Source organism: Heteronotia binoei, chromosome 1 (genome assembly GCF_032191835.1).
Source record: "Heteronotia binoei isolate CCM8104 ecotype False Entrance Well chromosome 1, APGP_CSIRO_Hbin_v1, whole genome shotgun sequence".
Lineage (NCBI taxonomy): Eukaryota > Metazoa > Chordata > Lepidosauria > Squamata > Gekkonidae > Heteronotia > Heteronotia binoei.
Window position 1 is genome coordinate 19,464,978 of NC_083223.1, and position 26,101 is coordinate 19,491,078.

The following is a 26,101-nucleotide window of genomic DNA, read 5'->3' on the forward strand; positions in this document are numbered from 1 at the left end:
TGACTTAGAGGCATCATGTTTATTTCCAGCTCTCACGGTGACATAGGCATGCCACATTATCCTGGCTCCTAATAACTTCCCCTCACCCCCTGCCCAAGAGCTCTATTAACCTGGCAATCCTAGGGTGACTCCTAGGATTCAGTGATGTCACTTCCAGTCCAGTTATGTAGCCAGAAGTGATGTCATGGTGTCAAAAGGTTGCTGTTTCGTACCCCCATTTTGCTTTGCTGCCCCACTGAGTGTCAGCGGGTGAGCTGGGGGGTGCCATAAGGGCTCTCCCCACCAGCAGCAGATAAATGGCAATCCTAACTGTGGCATCAAATAATCAAAGGGAATTGGAAATGGGTAGCTGTTTTTAAGACCCTATCATGATAGACTAAAGGTGCAATCCTAACCAGAGTTACCCCCTTCTAAGTCAATTGACTTCAATAGCCTTAGAAGGGTGCAATTCTGCTTAGGATTGCAGAGTCTGATGTACATGTAGGAGTTGCCAGACCTCTGCTGTCTATCCTGGGAGCTTCTGGGGGCAGGGCACCGTAAGCATCTATTGAAGTCAGTCACAATTCTTTAGGATGTCCCCCAAACTCTATGGTTTTACCACAGAGTTTGGGAAATTATTGAAACATTTGTGACATCAAAGATTTCAGGTTTTCACGGCTGGTAACATCATTAGGGTTTGTAGAATCTTTCGGGATCAAGTGCCGTGTTCTTCCAGCTGAGAACGAAACGTCTGGAAGGAAAACTTTCTCCAGTAGAACACGGCACTTGATCCCGAAAGATTCTACAAACCCTAATTTGTGACATCACTCGACATTCCTTTTCCTTCCCTTGCTCCTGCTCCACCCAATTATTTGAGCAGGATGGGGCAGAATTGCCTTGCAGATCTGGGCAAACAGTACGCCTACACAAAATATAACCAGATTATTAATGTATTGGTCATATTGTAATGATAAATATAATATGAATTTTAGTTAAGGAAAAGAGGCAGAATTTAGAAAGTGCCTAGGTTTCAAAATAATGAAATCTGGGTATGCATCTTTCGTTGCCTTTTTTTATAAAATTGTATGAAGAGTTTGTATGCTTAGTAACAGCACAGTCTGAATGCCAAAACACGGTGTAAATCAGTGAAACCCGGGCTTTTTTGTAGGAGGAACTCCTCTGCATATTAGGCCACACACCCCTGATGTAGCCAATCCTCTAAATGCTTACAGGGCTCTTAGTACAGGGCCTACTATAAGCTCCAGCAGGATTGGCTACATCAGGGTTGTGTGGCCTAATGTACAAAGGAGTTCCTGTTACAAAAAAAGCCCTGAGTGAAACATTGTCCACACCCTTGAAAATCCTGTACACGAGGCATAGAATCTTTCCATTTCTACTTCCCCTACTCCCTACCTAGTTTGTTTGGGTTTGTTTTTTTTAAAGTGCAAGTGTTTTAAGATGTGCTTTGGATGAGGAATTAAAAACTCTACCTGTAGATTTCATGGATAGGATTGCAAGTGTCTGGCACTTGGAAATCTCCCACCATTACAATTGATCTTCAGGTGACTGAGTTCAGTTTCCCTGGAGAAAACGGCTCCTTTGGAGAGAGGACTCTATGTGCTATTATAGCCTGCAGAAGTCCCCTCCCCTCCCCTTCCCAAATCCCACCCTGCCCATGCTTCCTTCCAGATCTCCAGGTATTTCCCCACCCAGAGCTGGCAATCCTATTTCATGGGTTACTAATATCTTAGGCCTGAATCTTCTCATTAAGGAAAAGTCAAAAGATTTGTCATGGTTTATATTATCATCGCACCTCATCCACTGTTTATTCTGAGAAACATATCCAGGATACAAAAAACCAGAAAGCTTGTTCAGAAGGTGAACTATTCTAGGACCCGCCCTTTCCTTGCCAACATTTCCTCACTTTTACATGCTGGCTTTCATCGACAAAAGAGCATGATTGAATTGTGATTATGTTGATGGTTTTCACAGATTGGGCTGTTCTTTCCTGCACTAGCAAAGCTTAGGCGGAAATGTCTCTGGGGAGAAAAAAAAAATCTCCTCGTTGCCATGGAAGCTGTGTTGGGGCTCAGGTACTCACAAACAGCTAACCTTTTCATTCACCTGGCTAGCATTGTTTGTTAAGGTCCCATCCAAATGATGTCTTTCTATTTTCACAGCTGAGTAGTCCTTGGACATCATCTTTGACTCCTTTTTCAAACATTTCATTTGCGCTAACTGAAGCTGGCTCGTATTGTACGCGATAGCAGGAATCGTGTTCACTAAGATCAGTTGCAGGGGTTTCTTTTTCTCTTTGTAGCGGCACTGGATATAACGCGAGAAAGCAGATCGATAGGTTTTGTTGAAGAGCGTGTACACCAGCGGATTGACGGCCGAAGAAAGGTACCCGATCCAGACAAAAATGTTCAGTAGTCCTTCAATGACCTCTTCGTTGCATGACTTCTTGCAGATTACAGCCATCACGTTGGTGATGAAGAACGGGCACCACATAACAACAAAGAGAAAGAAGACAATTCCAAGGACTTTGGATGCTTTCTGCTCGTTGCTGATGGATTGTATCGTCCTCCTCCCAGCGGTACTGAGTTCTTTGCTGAGAGACCGCTGGAAGAACTTGTCAGAAGAAAGAGAACTCTGAGGGAAGAAGCTGAAGGAAGCAAACTTAGTCTTGGAGCCAAAGTCATTCATGCATAATGTGGCTTCCTTCTGAAGGGCTTTTATGGTTAAAAAATAAGTGATTACCATGATGGCGAGAGGAACAAAAAATGCCACAAAGGAGCCAATCAAGACGAAATTCTCATCAGCGAGTAAGCAGCTTCCGTTCTTGAACACTTTGGAATCATCCTGAAGTCCAAAAACAGGAACTGGCATTGAAATACCTTGAAGGTCAGGTACAAAAGAGAAGAAGAGTTTAAGTCATTATCTTTAAAATGCATGAATTTCACATTGGTGAAATGTTAGGCAGAATCGCTTAGTAGGATATGTGTTACATTCAAAATCTGACTTAAAAAAAATTAACCCACATCCTCAAACTAATTATAACCCACACCAAATGCCACAGAGAGCACACAGCTGTATGTTGATAACATTCCTGGAAATGGAGATGAAGACATTGCTGTGGATGGTGCTACCTTGAAAGATTGTCGCTTTTCTAAGAAGCTGTTCATAAGCAATGGAATCAAGGGAATAAGCAGTAGTCTCAGAATCAGAGGGGCTGGATCACAGGTGGCCAAACTTGCTTACTGTAAGAGCTACATGGAGTAAACGTCAGATGTCTGAGAGCTGCAAGACATGAATGTCAAATGTTTGAGAGTCACAAGACAGGAAGGAAGGAAGGAAGGAAGGAAGGAAGGAAGGAAGGAAGGAAGGAAGGAAGGAAGGAAGGAAGGAAGGAAGGAAGGAAGGAAGGAAGGAAGGAAAATAGATGGGGGGAAGGAAAGGTGGAAAGAAAGCAACTTTAACTTTAAATGCATTCTCCAAGCTGCTGGCTGACTTGGCTTGGAGAAGTGATTTAAAGAGACAAATGCCTTCTCCAGTGGGGGCTTCAAGAGCCACACAATATGTGTGAAAGAGCCACATGTGGCTCCCGAGCCATAGTTTGGCCACCCCTGGGCTGGATGGAAAAAGTTCTGGAAAAAGAGGTGCCAGAACTCTCAAGAGGGAAATGAAGGAGAAACACATGGCTGCCACTGGGATCTGGCAAGCCTAGGCCAAACTATAGTTATAGCTAACATTTCATCTCTTTTACCAGGTAGCATTTGCCCTCGTAGTGCCCTGTCTCTCAGCAACCAAGAACTAGTCCTTTTCCATCTCACGGACAAAGCAGTAACAGCCTTGAATAAGGTACAGCTGTAGCTTTTTGTAATTCCCCCCTCATTAAATTTTCAAGGCTGAATATGACCTGTCATTCATTTTGTGACAGACAGCATAACAAAATTACCCCAGCAACAGACGAGCCAATGAGAGTGGTGCTCTGAACCAGCCAATAGGACCTGTGGGACTTGGAGACAGGTTAAGATCTGATAGTTTTAGTCAGTCAGAGAAGGGTTGTAGAAAAGTTAGCTGAGCAGGAGTGTAGAGATAGTCAAAACTTTAGTTAAGTCTCCTCTCGGGGTAACTGAGAAAAGCAGTGGCAGTATTCTAATTTAGGGTTTGCTGGGTCGAGTGTGTAACTAAGCTGCAGCAGAAAAATAGTTGTAGGTTATAAACTTGTCTGGGAAAGGGTTTTTAAACAGTTCAGGGCTTTGCTTGTAGCAGGAATTCCTTTGCATATTAGGCCACCCCCCCCCCCCCATCCCGATGTAGTCAATCCTCCAAGAGCTTACAGTAGGCCCTGTAATAAGAGCCCTGTAAGCTCTTGGAGGACTGGCTACATCAGGGGTGTGTGGCCCAATATGCAAAGAAGTTCCTCCTACAAAAAAAAAGCCCTGTATAAAACTAGAAATCCCATGTCTGCTCGTTAACATTTACCTCAGCTTGTGCTTTTCCCTAAAAATAAATAAATAAAATAAACTTTTAAAAAGCAAACCATCTTGCCACTATCAGTTCCAAATGGTAGCTGTGTTAGCCTGTAAAGAAGCACCTTAAAGACAAACAGCATTTATTTCTACAGAAGCTTTCATGAGTCTGAGGTTGCTTCTGTCAAGTCCCTGGACTTTCAGTTCACAATGCACTCAGTGATCATTTAAGAGTGTTTATTGAGAGACTGAAACCGCAAGACAAGAGGCTCCTTGAGAAAACTGAGAATGGCGGGAACACATCTCTTCATATACTTTAGGGTAGCCGTTACATTTCCAAGCAAAAAGACACCAAGCTGCTCATCCCTCTCCCCATAGTCCCATTCCCATGTTCCCCAAGCAGGTGCAGACATAATCCCTGGGAACCAGACACTGACCTTGGCTCCTTCAGAGACTAGGTGGAATGATACTTGTGCTTGGTACTGAAAAGAGATAGTGAAAGCTGGCTGAGGGAGTGTGAGCAAAAGTGAGGCTTAAGGTTACTACAGGGCATTTAAAGGTAAAGGTAGTCCCCTATGCAAGCACCAGTTGTTTTGAACTCTGGGGTGACGCTGCTTTCACAATGTTTTCATGGCAGACTTTTTACGGGGTGGTTTGCCATTGCCTTCCCCAGTCATCTACACTTTCCCCCCAGCAAGCTGGGTACTCATTTTACCGACCTCGGAAGGGTGGAAGACTGAGTCAACCTGGAGTCGGCTACCTGAACCAGCTTCCGCCGGGATCGAACTCAGGTCGTGAGCAGAGGACTCTGACTGCAGTACTGCAGCTTTACCACTCTGTGCCACGGGGCATTTAGCAATATAATAAACAATGGCAAGGGACCCTCTTGACAGCTTCATCAGACTTATTCCTTCATTTGTGGTCACACTATATGACATGTGTGACACAAAGGGGGCCAGCCCTGACCTGACATGTGATGTTATGGGACTAATGTTCAGAAGCAGCCTGGGGTCCAGTTCGGCTCAGAAGCACAGAGAGGAGGGACAGGACTTCCCTCCCACACAGCTTTCCAGAGCTGACATCACTACAGGGGATCCTTCCTGTGCCATGCTCTCAAACTGAATCAGGCCCTGGTGTGCTTGGGAACATTAGTTCCTCAAAGTCATCTATGTCAAGTTGATCAGGGAAACCCCTACCTGTATAACATGACCATCTTTTATTTTAATTTTATCCTTTTGCTGTCACGTCCCAGCCGACCTGCACCGGCCCATGGGCATGTGGTGCCCCAGGCAGGCTCCCTGCCCGCTGCCCCCCCACTCCCTTCGCAGCACTGCTAGGCAGTGCCATGCTCCGTTGCTGCCCCTGCCCCCTCCCTCCCCACTGCTGCAAGCCCGTCGTCACAGCCCTCCTTCCTGCTCCGTCGCCGCCCCCCCTGCCACGCCGCACTGCACCGAGGCTGGTCCTTACTGGCTTCGATGTGGCTGGCACAGCTTCTACTTCTTTGAACAGCCTGCGATGTGATAGGAGACTTTGCTTCCTTCCTGAAACTGCAGGGAGGGGGGTGGCGATGGAGCAGGAAGGAAGGCTGTGGCGGTGGCCGGCTGGTGGCAGCAAGAGGGAGGGGGCAGGGAGGTGGCGACAGAGCGTGGTGCTGCCTGACAGCGCCACGAAGGGAAGGAGGGCTGTGGTGTCGGCGGAGAGGGAGGGAGGCAAACTAGGCATTTGCCATGGGCACCAGGAGAGGGGGAGCCCAATTCAGCACCCCCTACATCCTGGCACCCTAAGCAACCGCCTAGTTTGCCTAGCGGACGAGCCAGCCCTGCAGCCGACTTACAGTTATCCTGTGGGGTTTTCAAGGCAAGAGATATTCAGAGGTAGTTTGTCATTGCCCACCTTGTGTCACAACCCTGGACTTCCTTGGTGGTCTCCCATCGAAATATGAACCAGGGCTGACCCTACTTAGCTTCCAAGAACTGATAAGATTGGGCTAACCTGGTAGAACTGCTAAGCTTCTGGGCAGGGCGGGGGTTCTCCCGCTCTGGAGATCCCCAACCCACTGGCCCACTGGGATCCCGTCCTGACATCACTGGTGCAATGATATCACTCGCAAGTCACACGATGTCACGCACTGTCTGCTCTAGGAGCTTCTAGGAAAACTCTATGGTTTTTCCCAGAAGCTCTAGCAATTTGGGAGGAAAACTCTATGGTACTGGAGGCCCTGGGGGACTTGGCAACTCTATAACCTGGACATCCAGATCAGGGTGTCTAAAAAAGGTACAGGTAGTCCCCTGTGCAAGCACCAGTCGTTTCTGACTCTGGGGTGACGTTGCTTTCACAACATTTTCACGGCAGACTTTTTACGGAGTGGTTTGCCATTGCCTTCCCCAGTCATCTACGCTTTCCCCCCAGCAAGCTGGGGACTCATTTTACCGACCTCGGAAGGATGGAAGGCTGAGTCAACCTGAGCCGGCTACCTGAACCCAGCTTACACCGGGATCGAACTCAGGTTGTGAGCAGAGAGTTCAGACTGCAGTACTGCAGCTTTACCACTCTGCATCATGGGACTGCAGGAGTCCAGTGGCACCTTAGAGACCCAGAATTAATTCCAGCTAAAGCTTTTGTGAATTAAAGATCCATGCATTATGGTCTAGCTTGACCATAATGCATGGATCTTTAATTCACAAAAGCTTTAGGTGGAATTAATTCTGGGTCTCTAACGTGTTACTGAATTCCTGCTGTATATTTTCCCTGTCAGTTACCTCATGATCCCTCAGTTATCCAGTTGGCCTTGGGTGGATTTATACACAAGCCTAGATTCTATCCCTGAACTTAAAAAAAAAATCCTCACATAATTCTTCCAATGCAATGGGGAAGGTGGGGAACTGTGAGGTAAAATTCTTTGGGGTGGTGTTTGGCTATAGGGAACCGTTGCCTTTTTCAGTTACATCCACTGGCCGTCTGAGAACAATATTTCACCTTTTAACAAGAGGGCTGTTTGGGCTGAGAAATAATGAGTCCTTTGTGATGTTCCCTTTCTGCGGCATGTTTTATTTACTCATTGCTCCAAATGCCTTCCTAGTTGGCAAAAGCTGCTGTTATCTCTGCAGGACACAGCTGGAGGGAGAATTCCTTCTTATGGTCACGGTCTATTTTTGTTGCAGTAAATTCCCACCGCTGATCACTTACACAATGCCCAAACAGTAAAAGGACAGGGAAGATGGTAGCCAGTGAAGCAAAGTAATTTACATTCCATGTCACACCAACAAACAATGCTTCCTTGCCTCTGGTGCTACCAGTGGTGTGCTTCCATGCCATTGATTCCAGGGGCTCAAAAGTGTCAGAGGGTGAGGGGAGACGCTTGCTATGTCAGGTTGTTGTTCCCCACCCAGTAGTTGAAGGAAAAGAAGCTGCCGGAACCAGTGTTCCCTCTAAGCAGAGTTATTTGCTTTTTTTCCCTCTTAGCTCAGGAAGGATGGCCCCAGAACAAACTAATTCATGCAGTAGACAAATTGCTCGCTCACAACTTTAATGCCAGTAGCTCACAAAGCAGAATTTTTGCCCTCCCACAGCTTAGAGCAGGATTGTCAAATCAGGCCCCCAAAGCGCTCCTATCAGGCCCCCGAGCAACTGGCTGTCATCTGCTTCCTTCTACCTCTTTTGCTCCTTTCTGCATTTCAGCTTGCTTTGCAAGGCTTGCTCAATTGCACAGGAGCTACAGAGCAAAGCCTCTATTTTCTCCATTGGCTAAGGCTCCTCTCTTGGGGAGGAAGGAGGGGAGGGAGAGCTTGCTTTCCCAGACTCTCTCAATTGCACAGCAAAGGTACTGAGCCAACCCTCTCTTCCTTCTACTGGCTGAGGCTCCTCCCCATCCTGGTCCCCTGGGGAAGGAAGGAAAGAGTCAGAGCTTCCTTTGCCCAATTCCCTGGATCCCATGGGAGAAATACAAAGAAAACAACTTTAAAACCAATGAGTGCTAATGTATTAAGCATGTTTTAATTTTTTTTTAAAAAAAAATCTTTAATTGGGTATGTCCGTGTCTTATAGGCTTCCCAACCCCTCTGCTTTGGCGGGAGACTTCTGAGTTCGCAGCTTCATCCCCCGGTCTCCAGAAATCAGGAAGCGGGGGCGGGGGGTGGGGGGGGGAAGAACATACCTGTAGGGTTCATGTTGGTGTAGCAGTTTGTAAAATGTCTGTCCTGAGCAGTTTGTAAAATGTCTGCCCCTTTAAGGCTGGGCAGGAAGGAGGAAACAGGAAGGGCTTCGGAGAACGGCCCCTCCCTTTCTTTGCTTTCGTTTTCACAGCAGGCTGAGGGAAGAAGACCAAGTAAGTATTTGTGTGTGTGAGAGAGGGAGGGGGCAGGGAGGGGGCAGGGAGGGGGGATTCCCTGGTATGGAGGCCCTCCCCCCCCTTTAGAAAGCGTGTGTGTGGGGGAGGGAAATGTCTACTAGGCACTCTATTATTCCCTATGGAGAACAATTCCCATAGGGAATAATAGGGAATTGATCCGTGGGTATTGGGGGCTCTGGGGGGCCTATTTTTTGAGGTAGAGGCACCAAATTTTTAGTATAGCATCTAGTGCCTCTCCCCAAAATACCCCCCAAGTTTCAAAACGATTGGACCAGAGGGTCCAATTCTATGAGCCCCAAAAGATGGTGCCCCTATCCTTAATTATTTCCTATGGAAGAAAGGCATTTAAAAAGGTGAGCTGTCCCTTTAAATGTGATGGCCAGAACTCCCTTGGAGTTCAATTATGCTTGTCACATCCTTGTTCCTGGCTCCACCCCCAATGTCTCCTGGCTCCACCCCCAAAGTCCCCAGATTTTTCTTTAATTGGACTTGGCAACCCTAGTGTCTTATATAAAATGTATCTCTCTGCTACCTAATCTTAAATAGGTACACACATGGCCCAGCCCAACAAGGTCTCATTTATGTCATGTCATAACAAATAAGTTTGACACCCCTGATCTAAACGTACGTTTATGAAACAGGATTGACATGGCTGCACGGGGCTCCTGGGGTTTTCCGGTTACTCAGTTCTGAGATGTGATAATTTTCCTAACCAGCTCGTGTGCCCTCCCCTCCGTTGCTGTCCTGAAACCAGATGGTTTTTCTGTGGTGTGCCTTAGAGCTGGTGATCACGACAAAAGAAGCTGAACCTGAATGTGCCTTTGCGGCTGCAACAGGTACCACTCTCTGCTCTCTGTCTCACCTTTTGTTCTTCGCTCTATGTTTTCTCCTGTTCTGGCCCAGAACTAAAGTGGAAAGCAAAACAGTTTTGTAAGGGAAGGGGGGGGGGGGAGAAGAAGAAGAAACAAAACAAATAAACAAAATAATGTTTTTGGTTTCTGGGGCCAAGCTGGTGTTGGTGCTTTATTGGTAAAAAGTGCCACTACTTTCTACATCTTGCACTAGGGTTGCCAGTCCCCAGGTGGGTGAAACAAGCAACAGCTCTGTGTAGAATACACCTCTTGTCAATCTCTTATCTTCAAAAAAATCATTCAAAATCCTGGTTTAGTATATCAAATTTAACTTTACAAAATAAGTCCAGATTTGCACAATGTAGGCACAAAATACTCCAATACACTTCCAGTATCAGCTTACAGGCATAACCGGTCTACAATTCTCCTGGTTCGCAACTGCTTTATCCAAGCCACATTTTCCAATGCTTTGTTTATGTTTCCCACACTTCTATGTCATTCTCATTAAGTTTTCTCCACCCTTAATGAGAATGACATAGAAGTGTGGGAAACATAAGCAAAGCACTGGAAAATGTGGCTTGGATAAAGACTTATTTTGTAAAGTAAAATTTGATATACTACACAGAGCTGTTGCTTTTTTTCAGTCTCCTATCCGTGTGACTTTTTTCTGTCGCCCAATCCCCAGGTGGGGGCAGAGGATCCCCGGGTTTGGAGGCCCTCCCCCTGCTTCAGGGTCATCGGTGAGGGGGGGGGGAGGGAAATGTCTGCTGCGCACTCCATTATTCCCTATGGAGACTGATTCCCATAGGGTATAATGGAGAATTGATACGTGGATATCTGGGGCTCGGGGCGGGGGGCGGGCTGTGTTTTGAGATAGAGGCACCAAATTTGCAGCATAGCATTTGGTGCCTCTCCCCAAAATACCCTCCAAGTTTCTAAAAGAGTGGACCGGGGGTTCAGTTCTATGAACCACAAAAGAAAGTGCCCCTATTCTTCATTCTTTCCAATGGAGGGAAGGTAATTAAAAGGTGTGTGGTCCTGGTTCCACTCCCAAAGTCCCCAGATATTTCTTGAATTGGCAATTGCCTAGTTTGCCTGGTGGCAGAGCTGGCCCTGGCTAGAAGGATCAAACAGGATTTTAGATTATACTAATTTTAGATTATACTAATTTAAATTTAGCTAACAATTGGTGGGAAGCTTGGAAGAGATTTAGTTAAATAGCTGATTAGTAAATTGGCAGATTGGATTAAAATAGATAGATCAGCTGGGAGGAGGGGGTGGAGGAGGGGGTAGATCTGACGGCTCCATCAAATTGAGGTGGCATTAACAGGAGATGATCGGCCTGGGGATTCCAGTGCTCCTGGGGAGGGGAAGATATGACGGTGGGACGAGGCAGAATTATAAGGGAAGGAGGTTGAGACATAATAGTGCTCGACCCCCTTCCAGCCTTCGCCCCATCCCGAAGGTGACAGGTAGCGGGGCCAGGTTGAATCACCCGCCTCCGTCACTGGTGTTATGCAATGCCAGGTCCATTAATAATAAGACCTCTGTCCTACAGGAGTTCCTGACCGAACAGGACATGGACCTGGCTTGCGTGACCGAGACCTGGGTGCGTGAAGGGGAGACGGTAGCTCTCTCTCAGACCGCCCCCCCAGGATACTCGGTCTTTCATCAGTCACGGACTAGCGGGCGGGGGGGTGGGGTGGCACTTTTCATACGAGAGGCTTACTCCTTTAGGGCTCTTCCGGCTCCAGAGATTCCGGGCGTTGAATGTGTTGGCCTGATGTGGGATGTTGGGGAGGGGTTGGCAATCTGGCTGGTGTACCGACCGCCTAACGCACCGGCCGGCGCCCTACCATCCCTGGTGGAGGCCGCGGCGGGCTGGGCGCTGGAGCACCCAAGGCTTTTGGTCTTGGGTGACTTCAATGTCCATGCCGACGACGCGGCGTCCAGCCAGGCGATGGACCTGGTGTCATCCATGGCGACACTAGGACTCTCCCAGGTTGTTACAACACCCACCCATCAGGCGGGACACATGTTAGACCTGGTCTTTGTGGCCGGAATATCAGTGACTGATATTGCAACGGAAGCAGTGCCATGGTCAGATCACTTTGCCCTTAAGGTCCGTATGGAGGTGTCACCCAAAACCTGTTTAGGCGGAGAGCGTATTTTAGCTCACCCGCGGAGCCTGATGGACCCGGAACGGTTCCTAACGGCTCTACGGGATACCTGGCCCGCTGGCGATTCCCTGGATGATCTGGTAGAGTCCTGGAACGATGGGCTCTCCAGGGCCATTGAGGAGATCGCACCCAGGCGCCCTCTGCGCCCCCGCCCGAAACCGTCGCCCTGGTTTAACCGGGAGCTGCGGCAACAAAAGCGGGAGCTCAGACGACTAGAGAGGCAATGGCGGCGTACTCGAGACGAAGTGACCCGAACATCTTATAGAGAGAGTTTGAAGGCCTATGAGATGGCAATCAAATCCGCAAAGAGAGTATTCTTTGCGGCTAAGATTGCGTCCGCAACCTCGCGCCCGGCACAATTATTTGATATAATTAGAGGACTTACAACGCTGCCACAAGGCAGGTTAAATTCTATTGAATTGGAAATCGGCTGTGAGGCTTTTGCGAAATTTTTTGCGGATAAAATCGCGTCACTTCGCCCCGACCCCCCTGCCAGTTTGGAGACAGTTAGCGAACCTGAGGCCCCGAGCCTGTCTTCGGACTATACTCTGGATGGCTTTAGACCCCTCAGCCTGGAGGAAGTTGACAGGATTCTCTTATTGGCTCGCCCAACAACTTGTAAATTGGACCCATGCCCTTCCTGGCTTATTAAATCTTGCCAGGGGGATCTTAGATATCCTGTGCGGGATATCATAAATAGATCCCTAACGGAAGGGCACTTTCCAACGCCACTCAAAGAGGCTGTGGTCCGTCCCCTCCTAAAAAAACCATCTTTAGATCCGGCCCAATTGGCACATTATCGGCCGGTTTCTAATTTGCCCTTTTTGGGTAAACTTATTGAGAGGGCAGTGGCGATACAATTACAGAATTTCCTGGAGGACGCTTCCATCCTTGACCCATTTCAGTCCGGCTTCCGCCCGGGACACGGGACGGAGACAGTGTTGGTCGCCCTAGTAGATGACCTTCAACGGCATCTGGATCGGGGTGGCTCGGCGGTGCTGATGCTGTTAGACCTGTCGGCGGCGTTCGACACGGTCGACCATCGGCTACTGACGTGCCGCCTCGCCGACGCAGGGATTCAGGGGTTGGCCTTACAGTGGCTTTCCTCTTTCCTGGAAGGTCGGGGACAAAAGGTCGCAGTAGGGGGGGAGCTTTCCCAGAGGCGCACACTTGATTGTGGTGTGCCCCAGGGGGCGGTTCTCTCCCCGATGTTATTCAATATCTATATGCGGCCTCTTGCCCAGATAGCCCGAAGGTATGGGCTGGGGTGTCACCAGTATGCTGATGACACCCAGCTCTATCTACTGATGGACGGCCGGCCGGTCTGCGCCCCGGAAAATCTGGACCGGGCATTACAGGCCGTGGCTGAGTGGCTCAGACTGAGTGGGCTGAAGCTAAATCCTACGAAGACAGAGGTCCTTTGCTTGGGTCGCCGCGGCCCGGGGGGGGGGATCCCCCTGCCAGCTTTTGACGGTGCACCGCTGATGGCGGCGGACAGAGTCAGGAGCTTGGGGGTGCTGTTGGAGCCTTCCTTAAAGATGGAGGCTCAGATAGCAGCCGCTGCCAAGTCCGCATTTTTTCATCTTAGGCGGGCAAGGCAGCTGGCCCCCTTCCTGGAGCGCGACGACCTAGCAACAGTGATCCATGCTACGGTCACCTCGAGGTTGGACTACTGCAATGCCCTCTACATGGGGCTGCCCCTGTCCCGGACTCGAAAGCTGCAGCTGGTGCAGAATGCCGCGGCCCGGCTGTTATTGGGTCTCCCAAAGTGGGGACACATTCGGCCGGGTCTTCGGACTCTGCACTGGCTTCCAGTGATGTATCGAGTCCGGTACAAGGTGCTGGTTATTACCTTTAAAGCCCTATATGGCCTGGGACCTGCCTACCTGAGGGACCGTCTCTCCCCATACGTTCCCCAGAGAGCACTGAGGTCAGGAACACAAAATCTCCTCTCTATCCCCGGGCCAAAAGAAGCCCGCCTGAAAGTCACTCGAGATAGGGCTTTCTCCGTTATGGCCCCCACTTGGTGGAATCAGCTGCCGGAAGAGGTGAGGGCCCTGCGGGACTTGGTTCAATTCCGCAGGGCCTGTAAGACGACCCTCTTCCGGCTAGCTTACACCTAGCCGGGATGGAACTTGACGTAACTGGCCTGCCATCTGTTTATATAAAATGATATGTTATTGGTTTTAAGCTGCTTTGTTTTTATGAATTGAAATGTATTGGTTTTAATGTTTAAATGTGAAGTATTTAATTGTTCTATTTAAATTGTTAAATTGTTATTGTTGGAAGCCGCCCTGAGCCACTCCTGGGAAGGGCGGGATATAAATCCCGAATAAATAAATAAATAAATAAATAAACAGGATTCCCAGCTGTACTTTTCTGAGCAAGGCAGTGGCCCTTTAATTTATTAGGAAAAGAAATCTGGCCTCAGCGATCCCAGAGAAGGGGAAGGGGGCGCAAGTAGTTAGCCTTGCCTAGGGTGCCAAAAATTCTGCCGATAACTGAGCTCTCTTCCCACTGCTGACTTGCCCCGTATGCCTCCTCTCTTTGTGCCCTGGGGAGTCTGACACGCTGATCCAACCCAGCTTTTGCACTACATGTTTGGCTCTTTGGATTTATTGCCTGAAATTGCTTTTGGCTTCTTCCCAGCTCTGATGATTTCTTGACAGTTCTCCGGTGTGGAAAATAATAGGCAATGCACTTCTGCCATCTCCTTCCCCTGTGTATATCTCGCTTCATTTTCTCCTCTTGAGATACGCATTGCTCTGTGGGTTTAAGTGCTGAGCGGGCACCAGAATTGGGTGCAAGTATTGTGAGTGAAGTGATATCTTCATGTGGACCTATACTGAAGTACCACTCTGACTGCCTGTAACACTGTTTCTCCTCAATAACCCAACTTTGATTATTCCCATTTATTACGGGCTTTGTTTCCTTTCAAAGTCTGTTTTGGGGTGTGATGGAACCGGCCCGATTCTGCCTTCAGACCCGGTCCCGTCAGCTCCCTATTGAGTCGCCAACTCCTGGAGGGAGCTATTTCTCCTCCTGCCCCTTGGGCTCGCTGCCACCACCTGCTCAGTCCCGGGGTTCAGATTGAGAGGAACAGGACTCCCAATCCCCCTCTCCTGCTATGAGGCCAGGCCTCAAGGTCCTCTGCCACCCTGCACTTGGGTTTCACAGAGACCTCAGCACTTCTTTGGGGCACCCCTGGAGGATTGGCACCTTATCCAACTGCATGCCTTCCCCCCCTTCACCTGGGGCCCCCTTCTCAACACAGCGTGGTCTAAAGCGGTCTGGGGATCTATGTGGGACAGAGTTTGATTGCCAGCATTTAAACAGTAAAAATATATTTATTTAAAAAGAGAAAAAGATAGGAAAAGAAAAACAAACCAAAAACAGTTGCCTTTAAAAAGTTAGCACAGCACCGCACAACACAGCAAACAGCATAACAAAGAAAAGTTGATTATAAACGCATCCGGTTGGCCCTGATCTAGACATGCCCTGCCCTTTTTGAATGACTTACTTTGTCTTACTGCCAGGAGGCCTCATTTTCCTGAGCAGGCCTCCCCCACAGGCAGGAGCTCACCGGCAAGCAACCTCTCTTCCAGAGCGCCAGCTCCCAACTGAGACTCTCTTCCTGCCTAGCACATGGCAAGAACAACAGCACTTCCTGCTTCTCTAGGAGATTTTCCCCCTAGCGTTGTTGGTTTGGCTCTGGAAGGGAGGGGGGGAGTGAGGGGAAGGCTACAAAGCCTGCTGAATGGATTTACTGATCCCTGCCTTTTTGGATGAAGCACCAACACTCTCAGATGGCGTTTCTCCACATGGGGCACCATCACTTTTACTTTTGGTCCCTCCGGGAAAACATTATTAATTTCCTTCTATTCAAGCCAGGCCCCGAAGTAGTTGCCAGCTTCCAGGTGGGGCCTGGGGATCTCCCACTTTTACAACTGATCTCCAGCTGGCAGAGATTAGCTCCCCTGGAGGAAACCGCTGCTTTGAAGGGTGGACTGAGGACTCTAGGGCATTGTCCCATGCTGAGTCCCCCCCTCCCTAAACCCCGCCCTCTTCCGGATGCACTCCCAAAGTCTCCAGGTATTTTCCAACACAGACCTGGCAACACTACCCTGAGGCCTGTTCACACAGGTAAGTAAATTTACATGTTTCAAGCTGGGTGCATGTAGCAGCATGCTTTACCCCATGGAAATTGCTACCCATGGCAGTAATATCCAGTGCCAACTCTACATAACCTATATCAGAGAGCCAGTTTGGTGCAGTGGTTAAGTGCATGGACTCATATCTGTAGGGTTGCCAAGTCCCCTGCGTTCTGGAGCGGGGGACTTTTATGCATGTGACACAATGATAACACCCGGAAGTGATGTCATTGTGCTGGTGACATCGCATGTGACGGCTCTAGGTGTTTCTGGGGAAACCTCTATAGTTTTGCTGGACGCTGTAGCCATTTGGGAGGGGAAAACTCTATGGTAAAATAGAGTTTTCCTTCCCAAATGGCTAGAGCGTCCAGGAAAACCAAAAAGGTTTCCCGGAAATGCCTAGAGTGGCTGCTGTGCGACGTCGCTGGCGTGATGATATCACTTCCGGGTGACGTCATTGCGCCAGCAACATAGGGGGAGGTTCGCCCCACTGGCCCAATGTGGGCAGGCAGGTTGGGAACCTCCTAGGTGGGGGAATTCCCGCCCACACTGGGGGCTTGGCATATCTGGAGGCTTGGCATATTTGGGAGAACTAGGTCTGATTCCCCCCTTCTGAACACACAGCTGATGAGTGAACTTGGGTCAGTCACAGTTCTCTCAGAACTGTTCTCTCAGCCCAACGTGACCGATAAGGTCTCATTTATGTGAGATCCGGCCCTCATAACAAATGAGTTTGACACCCATGCCTTATAGGATCGCCATAATTTGGCTGCAACTTCTTTCCACCACCAAAGGTAGGGTCCACAGAGCCAGGTGTGTCTGTGTTTGAATCCCTCTAGTTTTAGCAGAGACAACAGTTCAGTATTCAAAGCAGTTTTTGCTTCTCTCACTTTGCAATGCGAATGTAAAACCTGCAGTGACTAGAATGTTCATTTGCATTACAAATTTCTGCCTTCTGCTTTCTATCCTGCCTTAAACGGCAATCAGATGTTCTCATCAATAGCGAGGGGAAGATGATTGGAACCCCAGGAGTGAAAAATGCCTTTGAAGAAGCAGCTGAACATGAATTTTTCCTGGCTTGTTAACAGAGTTAGTTATGGTGCCCACCAACGGAAAGAACACAGCTTTCCGGGGGGCTCTAATCAGCCCTGAGTAATATTACATTCCAATTATCTTCCAAGCAAAGAAGGGTCTAGCTTAGCATTGCTGGGTCCCCTTTGGTCACGAGTGGGGGATTGGAGTTCAGGCTGCCGGATCTATGTTGAGAAACTCTTGGATGTTTGGGGATGGAGCTTGGATAGAACAGGAACATCAATGGCTTACTATTAGGGCTGCCAATCCCCAGGTGGACAGATTAAACAATGGCAACACAGTATAAGCAGAAGTCTAAAAAACAACTGTGTCAGAAATACACAACACTTACGACAAATTTACAAAAATCTATATTATATTGTGCAAAAGCATCCAAAATTCATTCCAATTGAAATATATAATATGGGCGTTTGAGAGAAGCCGGTCTGAGGACCTTGTCAGTTGGCTTGTGAAGAAGCTGAAAATGCAGCGGCACACAATTTAAGCCGGTGATTGCGTGAAGGCTGACATCAGTGGAAGGACTCCATTTTGCATTTACTTCTGAGTAGTAGAACTCCTCATAGACTTTTTGGAATTTTCCGGAGTCATCCTTGGGAACTGTGTTTTTGTTTGGGACTTTATGCGATGTTTATGCTTTATGTGATTTATATCTTTGGAATGAATTTTGGATGCTTTTGCACAATATAATGTAGATTTTTGTAAATTTGTCATAAGTGTTATGTATTTCTGACACAGTTGCTTTTTAGAATTCCCAGGTGGAGGCAGCGGATCCCTCAGTTTGGAGGCCCTTCCCTACTTCAGGGTCATCAGAAAGCAGCGGGGGAAGGGGAATGTCTGTTGGGAACTCCATTATTCCCTATGGAGACTGATTCCCATAAGGTATAATGGAGAATTGATCTATGGGCATCTGGGGCTCTGGGGGGGGTTTTTGCTTTTTTGAGGTAGAGGCATCAAATTTGCAGCACAGCATCTGGTACCTTTCCTCAAAAGACTCTCCAGGTTTCAAAAAGATTGGACCGGGGGGGGGGCAATTCTAGGAGCCCTCCAAAAGGTGCCCCTATCCTTCATTATTTCCAGCGAAGGAAAGGTGTTTAAAAGGTGTATGGCCCCTTTAAATGTGATAGCCAGAACTCCCTTTGGAGTTCTGTTTTGCTTGTCACAACGTTGCTCTTGGCTCCACCCCCAAAGTCTCCTGGCTCCACCCCCAAAGTCCCCAGATATTTCTTGAATTGGACCTGGCAACCCTACTTACAATGCCATCAAGTCCACCCTCCAAATCGTCCATTTTTTTCAGGAGAACCGATGTAGGGTTGCCAGCTTCCAGGAGGGACCTGGAGACCCCCGGAATTACCCTGCAGTGTTCAGTTTTCCTGGAGAAAATGGATGCTTTGGAGGGTGGGCTCTCTGGCATGGTACCGCACTGAGTCCCCTGTCCTCCCCAGGCTCCATCTCCAAATCACCAGGAGTTTCCCAACTTCGATCTGGCACCCTTACCTCACCCCCATCCCCTGCCAGTAGCCAGAGGTTTGAGAGCCGCAAGACACAAATGTCAGATGTTTGAGAGCCGGAAGGAAGGCAAATAGATTGGGGGGGAGGGAGAGGTGGAAAGAAAGCAACTTTAACTTTAAATGCATTTCCCAAACTGCTAGCTGGCTTGGCTTGGAGAAATGATTTAAAGCTGGCTGACGGGGCAGTGGGGGCACTGAAAGCCACACAATATGTGTGAAAGAGTCACATACGGCTCCTGAGCCACAGTTTGGCCACGCTCTAGCTCTTCCATCTACAGAGGCCTGCTTGCCTCTCTGTGCTTATCATGTGTGTGTGGGGGGGGGGGGTGTAGGGGATGTATTGTTTTTGATCCAATTTGTAGCCCCTGCTTTTTCCAGGATGAAAGCATGTTGGCCTATGGCAAGGAGAGGGGATGTAACCTTTGCCTGTATCCCCCTCAGAACCTGCATTTGGAATACAAGCAGAATGCTTAATTCTGGGCCTTGTGGGCAAGCGGGTGTAATTACAGACCAGAGATCAGAATAGCAAGCAAATAGGACCCGTGTCTTCTTATGTACAAAGCGCCCCATCCTTGGAACAGTGCCGTAATCAGCAGAAACTGGAAATAGGTCACAGAAATGCATGCTGGGACGATCCTCTTGGGTTGGAACATTAGGTAATTCTTCTGGTTGAAAGATGTCCTCTCCAGTATCAAATTATCTAGACTTGCCAACTTCAAGGTAGGATACAACAGCAATGCAATTAACGAAATCTATTAACAATCCAAAAAATTACTTAAAAAAAGCTTCCTGTATGAGTAAACATCAAAACACATCATCAGGTTAAATTTCAATCACAATATTAGAGTGCAAATTCGTACACGTTCTTTTCAAAAAGGTGCAAAACTTACAAAATCTCAGTTGCGCTTATCATAGTTCATACTTGGTCTCCATAAAAGACTTTTGGAAGTTCCAACTCAATTTAATTTTCCGCTGTTGCATTGCTGTTGTAGCATACTATTCTGTGAAACTCTGGGGTCACTAACTTCAAGGTAGGGCCTGGAGAGCTCCAGAAATTACAACTGATCCCCAGAGACGTACCCTGGAGGAGATGGCAGCTTCAGAGGTCAGACTCTAGGGCACTGTACCCCACTGAGGTTCCTCCCCTCTGCAGGCTTGACCCCCAAGACCCCAGAATTTCCCAACCTGGCGCTGGCAGCCTCTCTTTCTCCTCGTCATCGCCAGATTAAACCCTGTGGAGGTCCCTAGGCAGTCAAAATCTTGTGGGCCCCCTCACAAATTATCTCAGAGTTGGAGCACCTGCCCCACCGCCTGCAGCCCCTGCTGCAGCCGCCTTCTCAAAAGCCCCTTTGACAAAGCTGTGGGGGAGAGGCAGAGAGAAGCAAATTTGGCGACACCAGCAGCAGCGCTCCAGGCAAGCTATGCAAAGAAGGGCTCAGTTGCTGGCTGCGCATGTAGGCTGGGAGGACTGCAAGCAGGGGAGAATTGGCGGGGGGGGGGGGAGCTGGCTGAGGGCCCCTGAAGGCATGGGGGTCTATAGGCCAGTGCCTATTCGGGCTAATTGTTAATCCAGCCCTGTCCCCTTGTTATCCCTCCTGCTGCCCTTATTTTGTGCAACTGTGAAAAATAGATAAGTCATTATTTCTAAAGCTTTCTGAGATTATGGACCACAGTTATTTTTAAGCATCCAATAATATATATATTTTCAATAATATATTTGGTTTGGATTTTGATTCGTTATTAAACATAAACACACCCCTAACCAGGGTCTTTTTTCTGTGGTGAATGCAGTGGAACGGAGTTCTGGAACCTCTTTGTGGAAGCAAAATTCTCAAAAAATGTTCGAAAGTTCATGAGGAGCACCTGTGTGTTTCTCCTTCGTTTCCCTCTTGAGAGTTCTGACGCCTCATTGTCCAGAAAAAAACCTCTGCCCCTAACAATGATTTCTCTTCTGCTGGGTTGTAGAGTAAAGTTGCCAAACAGTAGAAGACTGACTGAGGCAGGGACATGGGGATGCAAGGACATGGAGGGGTTGCCATAGAGTTTCTGATGATTCCTAGAAAGGTGTGACTGTCATGGATCAGCCCAAAGAGTTGGGTTCTGTCAGGGATGAAAGACATGGGGAAATAGTAGAAGCAGGTCCCAGTTCACAGACTGCCTCTGTCTTGAACCTCAGATTTACAATTGCCTCACCCATGACTGACTCTTGGACTGTTCGATTTTGCCTTCGGACTGCCTCTGAATCTGTCTGGTACTCGACCTTCGGACCACCCCTCAACCTCTTTGGCTACCACTTCCCTGAGCCACTGCCTGCCTGCATGCCACGACCATGACATCACTTCCAGGTTTTCCTGGAAGTGATGTCACATCACCACCATCAGCAACCTTAAAAAAAATCTTTCATCCTCCAGCTGCTGGCACGCCAGTGGCCAAGGCCAACAGGGAGTAGGAAATCTCCCACCCCGAGCAGGCACATGGCAATCCTAAATTGAGCACGCTGACTGTGAATTCAAATGAATGACCTTCAGCAAAATAGCTACCATCATTTGGCTGTTTGAGTTACTTGCTGCTGTGTATTGGTTGTTTTGACTGCAGGTTTGTTATGACCAGGGCTTTTTTGGTAGAAAAAGCCCAGCAAGAACTAATTTGCATATTAGGCCACACCTCTCGATGTCACCATTGTTTAACATAGGGCTTGTTTGTAGAAAAAGCCCAGCATGAATTCATTAACATGTTAAGCCACACCCCTTGACACCAAGCCAGCCAGAACTGTGTTCCTATGTGTTCCTGCTCAAAAAATTATGTCTATTAGTTGACCTTGAACCATACTTCATTGCCCTCCAGGCCTCTGATGCCTACATTCTGATTGGCTGTTCTTTTAGAACCAGCCAATTGGGATGCGAGGCATCCCTCTCAGGAAATGCAAATGAAGGACCCTGGAGAGACCAATAGGGTGGTCGGCTGCCCACATAAGGGGGCGTGTTTAACGCAGGCCAAATGAATATAAGGAGTGGTGCTGCCTGTTTGTGTTCAGTTCTAATCTTGTTCAATTTAATGTTCTTGCTTACGTCAAGCTGGCTGAACTAACCGTATAATCTTTGCTGTTGGTGCCCTGGTTTGTCTTGTGTTCTGTTCCCAAAGCAGCCATTCAAAGTACAGCCACTGCAGGGGGCTGGTATGAAAACAAACTATGCTTACCCCATTACCTGTTATTAAAGAACATTAGAGGGGGGGAAAGGGATTGTTGACACTTGGCAAAGCATCAGACCTCCTAAACCCACTTAGTACTGACAAAGAAGATGTGTTTATTTCAGCTGAGATTTGGATTGTGGTGGTGAAGAGCCACTTGAGAAGGTGATCCGCCAGCTTGCTGGAAGACTTACATAACATCCAGCGATTGCAGCAGGGATTAAAACCAGTGCCTTGGCGATGACGCTCCTGCAGTCAATTCCATTCGCATTTGTAAACTGCCTCCGAACCGCGTTCACTTAGATCAATGCTCCCCAACTTTTTTGAGCCTGTGGTAGGGTTGCCAGCCTCCAGGTGGGGCCTGGAGATCTCCTGCTTTGACAACTGATCTCCAACTGGCAGAGATCAGCTCCCGTGGAGAAAGTGTAGCGAAATTATAGGATTTTAGTGCACAGCTGTGTAAATAAAAGAACCACTAAGAGACACCATATATTTAAAACAACCAGACAGTGTAATGTTGAGGTCAGTGGTGTTCTGACCAAGCTTGCACATAGAACTTCAAATTAACAAGAGCATGTAGCAAAAAGATATTCACAGAAGACAGTTCAAAAACAGTCTTTCCAATCACAAAGCAGTAACAATATTCCAGTATTTAGTTCATAGAACTAAAGGAAGCCCTTCCAAAGATGTCTGTTCTATCTAGATATCAAGACATTTCATCTGTCTTTCTTCTGGTTTGGAGGCTTATTTATCACCCGAACCCAATCTTTACAATACATTCATAAAAGACCAACAAAGTTCAAAACATGACTGTTAGATTTTCAGGTTCTCAAAACTCTCATGTGCGAGCTTGGTCAGAACACCACTGACCTCTACATTATTCTGTCTAGTTGTTTAAAATTTATGGTGTCTCTTAGTGGTTCTTTTATTTACAACCCTGGAGAAAGTGGCTGCTTTGAGGGTGGAATCAGCATTGTCCCATGCTGAGGCCCCTCCCCAATCCCCCCCCCCCAAGATTCACCCCCAAAATCTCCAGATATTTCCCAACACAGATCTGGCAAACCTAGCCTGTGGGCACCTGCGGAATTCAACACAACGTGGTGGGCACAGCCACAAAATGGCAGCTGGAGGGGATAGGAAAGGAAAGGTCTCCTGTGGAAGCACCGGTTGTTTCTGACTCTGGGGTGACATTGCTTTCACAGCAGACTTTTTAACAGGGTGGTTTGCCATTGTCTTCCCCAGTCATCTACACTTTCCCCCCAGCAAGCTGGGTACTCATTTTATCGACCGCGGAAGGATGGAAGGCTGAGTCAACCTCGAGCTGGCTACTTGAAAACCCAGCTTCCGCCGGGGATTGAACTCAGGTCGTGAGCAGAGCTTAGGACTGCAGTACTACAGCTTTAACACTCTGCGCCACAGGGCCAGCTATAAAACGGTTGCCGCACCTTACCTTTGGTCACACAGTGAAGATCTTTGTGCTGGGGTGGCAGCTGCTGCCAAAGCAAAGTTTTTAAAAATCTGCGTGGCCAATCAAATCTCTAACGGCCGGTCAGAAGCGGGTACTGCCCATTTTAAAAGAAAAAAACATTTGGTGGGAGCCAGGAAAAGTGTCAGCGGGTACCACGGTGCCCATGAGCACCACACTGGAAACCTCTAACACATCCACCAGCCTGGGCACTGCAGATATTCATTTTTATTTTTTTGAAAAATGGACGGCTTAGTAGATGCCCGAGAGACAGATGAAACTTTTTCCATGCACATAAATGGCGAAGCTTGTGGCTACGGAAGCCGTGTAATAACGAGGGATTTGCACAGCATAAAATTTATTTAAACCCTGTTAAAAGAACTATAAATTATTCAACATAGTGTTCAGGTGTTTTTCCTTCTGAGACTCTTGACCTAGTTCTGTGATCTTAGGGATGGATACACAATGGAGATGTATCATTTCGCCCTCCCCGCCCCAGGGCCTGGTCATCCTCTCCCCATCAGTGCCCATTGCCTGCCTCTGTGTGTTGTTGGGGGTGCCTGGGGAGGGCAGAGTTAAGGGAAGGGAAGGAGTTCAGCAAGCATGCAATGCCACAGAATCCATCCTCCGAAGCTGCCAGTTTTGTAGAAAAAAAGTCCAGCAGAAATTCATTTGCATATTTAGGCCACGCCCCCTGATGCCACCATTGTGAGAGCCAGTTTGGTGTAGTGGTTAAATGTGTGGACTCTTATCTGGGAGAATTGGGTTTGATTCCCCACTCCTCCACTTGCACCTGCTGGAATGGCCTTGGGTCAGCCATAGCTCTAGCAGAGTTGTCCTTGAAAGGGGAGCTTCTGGGAGAGCTCTCTCAGCCCCATCCTCTCTCAGCCCCACCCACCTGTGAGGGGAGAAGATAAGGGAAATTGTAAGCTGCTCTGAGTCTCTGATTCAGAGAGAAGGGCGGGGTATAAATCTACAATTCTTCTTCATTGTTCCATGCTGGGCCAGCAGGAACTTATTTGCATATTAGGCCACACACCCCTGACGCCAAGCCAGCCGGAACTGCTTTCCTGTGAGTTCCTGCTCAAAAACAAGTCCTGGTCAGGTGATCTCTTTTACTTCTTGGGAGAACTTCAGGGCTCACCTGGAAGATGATAGCCCAGTCTGTATGTGCCACCTAGGGTTGCCAAGTCCAATTCAAGAAATATCTGGGGACTTTGGGGGTGGAGCCAGGAACAAGGGTGTGACAAGCATAATTGAACTCCAAGAGAGTTCTGGCCATCACATTTAAAGGGACGGCACACCTTTTAAAATGTCTTCCTTCCATAGGAAATAATAAAGGATAGGGGCACCTTATTTTGGGGCTCATAGAATTGGACCCCCTGGTCCAATCATTTCGAAACTTGGGAGGTACTTTGGGGAGAGGCACTAAATACTATACTGAAAATCTGGTGTCTCTACCTCAAAAAACAGCTCCCCCAGAGCCCCCAAAACCTCCGGATCAATTCCCCATTATACCCTATGAGAATCGATCTCCACCTAGGGAATAATGAAGTGCTTAGCAGACGTTTCCCTCTCCCCCCCACCCCCGAAGCGAGGGATTGGCCTCTCTACTCACGAGTTGCAGCCAACTTCTTCCAAGTAACACAGACACCCCATCCCAAGAGAGGCCTTTCAATCAGAGACTGAAGCCTCCGGAGGGGGAAAGTCACATGGTCCTCTGGGGGTGGGGCTTCCCCACACCGGCCAGCTGACTGGGGGCAGGAAGGAGCCTGGGAAAGTGGAAGAACTCCCGCTGGGACCTGGGGATTGGCAAGCCTAGAGCCACCCTATTCCTCTACGATTCCAGTGCCGCCAACAAATGTGTGGTTTGTGTCAGAACTCAATTGTTTAAGGTAAGAAGTATCCAAAAGAATAAGTAACAATGGAGTTAGCAAATATTAGGGTTGTCAGCTCCAGGTTGCCTTGTAAGCTCTTGGAGGATTGGCTACATCAGCGGGGATTAGGGTTGCCAAATCCAATTTAAGAAATTTCTGGAGACTTTGGGGGTGGAGCCAGGAGACATTAGGGGTGGAGCCAAGATCAAGGATGTGACAAGCATAATTGAACTCCAAGGGAGTTCTGGCCATCACATTTAAAGGGACTGCACACCTTTTCAATGCCTTCCTTCCATAGGAAATAATGAAGGATAGGGGCACCTTCTTTTGGGGCTCATAGAATTGGACCCCCTGGTCCAATCGTTTTGAAACTTGGGGGATATTTTGGGGAGAGGCACTAGATGCTGTACTGAAAATTTTGTGCCTCTACCTCAAAAAACACCCCCCCCCAGAGCCCCAGATACCCACGGATCAATTCTCCATTATTTTCTATGGGAATAAATCTCCATAGGGAATAATAGTTCCCAGCAGCCATTTCCCTCCCCTCCCCCCGCTTTCTGACGACCCTGAAGCGGGAAGAGGGCCTCCAAACCGGGGGATCCCCTGCCCCCACCTGGGGATTGGCAACCCTAGCGGGGATGTAGCCTAATATGCAAAGGAGCTCCTGCTAGAATTCCACCCCTGGGTGTGATCCTGTATACTGTTATTAAAATCTTGGTGGGTGCTCCAGAGGAAGCTAGCTTGGTCTCTTTCAGGAAACTAGGGTTGAGAAATTCCTGAAGATTTAGCGTTGGACTGGGGAGAATGTGGCATGGGGCTGGGGAGGGACGTTAGTGGGATATAATGTCATACAGTCTGCTCTCCAAAGAAGTAATTTTCTCCAAGGGAACTGATCTCTGCAATCTGGAGAGCCATTGTAATTTTGGGAGATATCCAGGCCCCACCTGGAGATTGGCAACCTTAGAAAGTTGATCTGCATGCTGGGG

At 48.2% G+C, this 26,101-nt stretch overlaps 1 protein-coding gene across 2 annotated transcripts in view; it reads right to left on the bottom strand.

Moving 5' to 3' along the window:
- Nucleotides 1-1,771: 1,771 nt before the first annotated feature.
- Nucleotides 1,772-26,101, bottom strand: part of HTR2A (5-hydroxytryptamine receptor 2A) — a 68,161-nt gene continuing 43,831 nt past the window's right edge. For both annotated transcript variants that reach the window (XM_060231821.1, XM_060231812.1), the window contains one exon: nt 1,772-2,876. In XM_060231821.1, coding sequence (XP_060087804.1) covers nt 2,077-2,876 — 800 coding nt within the window. In that variant the 3' untranslated portion in view covers nt 1,772-2,076. The remainder of the gene's footprint in view (nt 2,877-26,101) is intronic.